Source organism: Bremia lactucae, linkage group LG1 (assembly GCF_004359215.1).
Source record: "Bremia lactucae strain SF5 linkage group LG1, whole genome shotgun sequence".
Lineage (NCBI taxonomy): Eukaryota > Oomycota > Peronosporomycetes > Peronosporales > Peronosporaceae > Bremia > Bremia lactucae.
In genome coordinates this window covers 6,368,195-6,373,239 of record NC_090610.1, presented here as the reverse complement: position 1 = coordinate 6,373,239, position 5,045 = coordinate 6,368,195, and the positions used below count along the sequence as shown (strand labels likewise).

Genomic DNA, 5,045 nt, shown 5'->3' with positions numbered 1-5,045 from the left:
ACGAGCGATTAGCCATCACACGAAAAGTCCGTGGCACATCGCAAGCGCACAGGACAAGCAAAAGAATATGCGTATTAAAATGGTCGCGAAAGCAATGAACGCTCTAGAGTGGGAGACAAAGTCCCCATAAAGGACCCGCCTTTGGCTGACATCGGACAGCCATGCGTTTCACAGTGACGATGTTGCTCCTGCTGCTTCGGCTCCATTATTGGGTTCCGAAGCGAGTGAGTACGAAAATTCAGACCCTGGTGTAGAAGTCAAACTTGAAGCTGAGAAACCCACATACTCCTCAAGCTGGGAGGTCTGCTCCTCGTGCATGTCAACATCGAGAGGTTGAACTACAACCAAATCATATGGAGCTGCTGAGCTGTTCCTCATCCAAGTTCACATTCGTTGAAGCCTCCTCTGTGCCTTGCTCCTAGGGGGGGGCATAGGCATAGTCAGCCTCCTTGTCCTTATCGGCCGGGCTGTCAGAATCACTATCCATAGTTTGCTGTAGCACCTAATAGTGCCGTGTTTGCGCTCGTGCACAATCCCTTGTACGATAATTGCAGATCAATGTTGCCCTGCTACTTTTTGGCAGTTTAGCCTTCTTCTCTTTGGCCTTGCGCTTTGGCTTGTTCTTGTCCCCGTTGAGATCCTTGCCTCGTCGATCTCCTGCGTTGTTGGGCGGCTTAAGTGCGTACTCGGTGTTCTGCGGCTTCGCTGCGTTCTTCTTGGCCGCTCCTGCACTTGGCGTGCCATCTTGTTGTTGAGTCGCAATCGCGTCCCAACACTTACGGCGTCTTACAACCGTATACCCGTCATCTGCGGCTGAGTTGATCGAGTCCTTGTTTTCACTCTCGTTGCTGTGTGCCGACGTTGTCAGCTCTAATGCTGTAGTGCCAGTGCGTTCATCCTTTGACTGGAGCTTCGTAGCCTGTCGAAGCATAGCAGGTTGCTGCTCTTCCCCATCCGGAGCCGGTATCTGGATATTGCCGTCCTCAAGTGTACATTGCAAGCAGTTTAAAAGGTCTGCCACGCTACGCGCGTCTGGGAGATGGTATTGCTGGACTGCGCTCACCTCTTGATGGTATAATGGACCAGATAAGCTCTTAAGAACTTTGACTGAACGTGCAGCACCTGCTTAGCCGACGTCTTGCAGAAGCCGCCTGTGTGATGTGGCGAATAACACGTGGAGCAGGGAAGCCTCTGACATGATGCAACGTGAGCAATTTCCCCGCGAAATATCTCTTTTTCACGCCTCGGAGTGAGTCGGGGAAGCTTTCGACCTTAAAGCGAATCCACAGGTGCCGCAGATCGATGTTTCCGACAGCCTTGGGCGCACATCAACCACCTTCACACCTGGTAAATTGGTCAACGCAGTAATTATCTCCACCATTCCCACTGCTTCTGCGCCGTAAAACAGTATGGCGCAAGGTGTCCCAGCGTCAAAGATAGGATTCAGCTCAATAAAGGTCCCAATCAGCCTTCGCCCGAGGCCCAATACCTTGATGCTCGACGTCGTGAGTTGAAGACAAATTGAAGGGTGTTCGCTCCGTCAAAATGTATCATCTTCTCATCGTCCATGATTTTGCCCACCATCCATCGCCCCATGTCCGAGTCCGCATTAGAGGAGTAAACGAGGTTGGGAATGGTACTGTTTGTCACTCGCCGCCGGAGATTACCCCGTGGCTGTACATGAGCTGTCAGCGTAACCTCCAATTGTGTAACATGAAGATCTTGTATCAGGATGCGCTGAACTAGTAGCTCGGCGGCTTTCACAAATAGTGGCGGGTGAGGAATGTCCAGCTCCCTTTGAGATATGAAACCAGTGCTCGTGCTTTGGCAGCAGCTTTTTTTCGTAATAATGAGTCGTCATGAACCACAGTCGTTTTCATCGCAATGCGACGTAATCCCACTAAGTCATTAATTTCATCAATTGAATTAGCTTCATGCCAACTAACCGCCAGAGATTAGATGGCGCTCGCGCAGACACCAGTTCCCCGCGATCGAATTGGGGGCAGTGGGGGCCGTCCCTCCAGTCTGTTGACCCGTAGCATTACTGTCCGTGCGTATTGCATCAGCATAGCTGAGATTAGGCTCCTTGCTTTTTAATAGATCCACATCTATATGATGTGGTCCACTCATCTGAGATTCTGCAGATGATGTCTGTCCGTCACCCGTCTGTGCCGTCGGCGTTTCCTTCGACGTCCAGTCCGGCTCATTTTTGGGTGAATGCGGGTCTATTCCTCATGCATCCGGGGGTACGTCCGCAGTCGTAATATGAGGCCTGGGCCAAGTCTCGCGCAGTCGATCGCAGCAATTACCAACCAGTACTTGGTTGGGGTCCTCGCCTCAAATCCTCAAAAGCTATCCGAAGTAATTTGGAGAGTTTCATCCGTACTGGCGTGGACACTGTAATTTATAGCGAACTTCACAAAAGGCAACTGTTTGCTCCATTCCTTAAGAGTCGCTATCATGCGCAATACATCCGCCCCGACCCGATTGGCTCGTTCCGTTTGGTCATCGGTCTATTATATATGATCGGCTGTTGACATGTGGAGCTTACTGCCCAGCAGCTCAAACACATGACGCCAAAGACCCGACGTAAAACTTGGATCCACGATCCGATACTATGGGCTCGGGCATCCCGTGTAGTCGGAACACATGATCCAGGAATAAGAGAGCTACCTTCTTGCCTGTGATCGTGGAGCTACATGGTGCTAATTTGCTCAGTCCGTCTACAAAGACAACGAGCTTCGCCCGACCTTTATGGCCAGGCGGCATGCTATCCATGATGTTCAGACGACCGGCTTCCAACTATCAATTGGAAACGGCAGCGACTTCAATGGCGCACTGCTGGACGGTGCAGGCTTTATGCGATGACACTGTTCGCGGAAGCGAATATAGCTGGCCAAGGATGTGGTCACCAAAATTCCTCTGACACTAAGAGAGCAACGACAACCCCTTACCAGTTAAAGGTCGTGGTGACTCGGAAAACAAGTGCCCGACAAACAAGGACGGTCACGTTAAAACGAGTAACCTTTAAATCGGTCCCGGTCAAAGAAGATGGGTCTTCGTACGAGGTGTTCGAGGCCGTCGAAGACGAAATGGCGGAGGCATCCTCAGTCGAGGTGCTCTAGCATGTCTTGAAATCTACCAGGGAGATAATAAAACTCCGGGAGGTGTCGCGGAATCTGTTTCTGTCCGAACATAAGGTAAAAGATCCGCGAAGTAGCCGCACTAGTTCCAGGAGAGAGCTTGGTGGTTGTCTGACCACGCAATACTTGGTGCCAGGTACCAGATCAATTTCGTGCCCGATACCCCTATCGGCAGGTAGGCGGTTCGGCACTTTTTTAACAACATATCAAAATGTTTCTACAGAATCGAAAAAAACGAGCTGGTTCCCAAGGCATCTCAGCCTTGAAAAGCGAATCGTTCTTTTTGTCCGTTTCTAGGACGCTTTCGTCCAGTGTGGACGATAAGCAACAGTTGGCCGTTGTCTAAGGAACAAGTCGATTCTATCGATGTGTTTTTCAATAAGCAAGCCAAGGTGGGAATGTAGGTCAGAGCAAATCGCCTTACTACAGCCGGCCTTCTGTGTGCGTAAAGCCACAAGTGAATGGCGCGTGGCTTACGCTTACAATAAGCTGATATTGGCCACCATTCTGGCGCGAACGCCAATCCTGCGAAAAGATGTATTGGTCAATTAAATGGAAAAGCGAGCTTTCATTTCCGCGTTAGATCTAAATGATGGCTACTTTGAATAACGCACCGGCGACACTCAACCGAGTGGTGGCTCACGTGATGCGTCTGCACTGTGCCTACAGGCCGAGGACGGGCTGAGCCCAATAGAGTTTCACAAGCGTATTTGGATGCTGTCGAAGACCCTCGGTGACGCCCAATTGTACGTCAACTTACAAAAGCGCGTCAAAGGTAGGGGTCCCCGAGACATTGTGCTGGGCTTCATTGTCAAAGGAAGAAAGAAGAAAAAAAGAAGCTACCGATGGCGTACGAGTCACACAAGGTAAAGAATGTCAAGAAATGGCCAATCCCACGACACGAAAAGGATTTGTGCCAATTCCTAGGGCTCGCTGATAACTTGCTCAAGAACAGCATGAGCTATGGAGAGCGTAGGCAGCTCTTGTCTCACCTTCCTAAAAAGGATGCAGAATGGATTTGGTCAAAAGAACAAGTAGATGCGTTCACATCAGTGGAGCAATTTCTTGTAGAGGCATCGGTCTTAACATTGCCAGATGCGGTTAAGCCCTTTAGCGTCGACTGCGATGCAAGCATTTCTGCAATCGGCAGCGCGCTTATGAAGAAAGAAGGCGACAGCGTCGACCGTGTATCGTTACCAGTCCATGCTTTTTAAAGCCGTGGAACTGAATTGCCTGTGCATGACAAGGAGCTACTTCAATAGAGTATGCTCTTGTAAAGTGTCGCGTGCACCGGTTGGGTACCGAACCCTTTGTACTTCGTACGGATCACGCATCACTGCGGACCCTAAAAAACCCACCGCACTCTTGTCGAGAATGGCAAGTGGGCCTACATTATTCTCTGAAATTTAATTTCGAAGTTGAATACAAGCCGGGTAAGTCGAATGTCTTGGCTGACGCTTTATCGCACAGACCAGACTTCGAGGCAAGACACGAAGATACTGTGCCCCGTGTTAAGGCACAAGTTGGATTGCAACGCTGGCAGCCATGAAGGTCTACCACGTGACGAGCTCATTGGCCTCCAAAATAGGAGGGGGGCTACAGTTAGGACGAACATTGTCGCCTGCTGTTGGATCACTTCGGTGGACAAAAGGTCTCCATTTTGTCGCACCTGAAGGCTGATATAAATCGCTTTAGCTACAGCGATGGCATGTTCTGTGCGATTGGAAGGGGTGTCGTTGCTCTCTTGGCAAACGCACCCCTTCCAACCGCACCAGGATTTAGGCTCTGTGCCGGTTCTTGCGACCCTTGACTTCTTATCAGCTCGCTATCTACTACCACATGCTTTCGGCTATGTGCAGGATCATTGGACGCATTACTACTTGTCATCGTCCTTTTCACTAC

General features: G+C 50.3%; 2 protein-coding genes across 2 annotated transcripts; both read right to left on the bottom strand.

Annotated features, from left to right (window-relative positions):
- Nucleotides 1–502: 502 nt before the first annotated feature.
- CCR75_006956 (uncharacterized protein) lies at nt 503–931 on the bottom strand (the record flags this gene model as incomplete). Its single annotated transcript, XM_067965021.1, has 1 exon — nt 503–931. The coding sequence occupies one exon, from the start codon at nt 929–931 to the stop codon at nt 503–505; it is 429 nt and encodes a 142-aa protein (XP_067822742.1).
- Nucleotides 932–1,941: 1,010 nt separating this feature from the next.
- Nucleotides 1,942–2,130, bottom strand: CCR75_006957 (uncharacterized protein; the record flags this gene model as incomplete). The annotated part of the gene is made up of 1 exon (XM_067965022.1): nt 1,942–2,130. The coding sequence occupies one exon, from the start codon at nt 2,128–2,130 to the stop codon at nt 1,942–1,944; it is 189 nt and encodes a 62-aa protein (XP_067822741.1).
- Nucleotides 2,131–5,045: the final 2,915 nt, after the last annotated feature.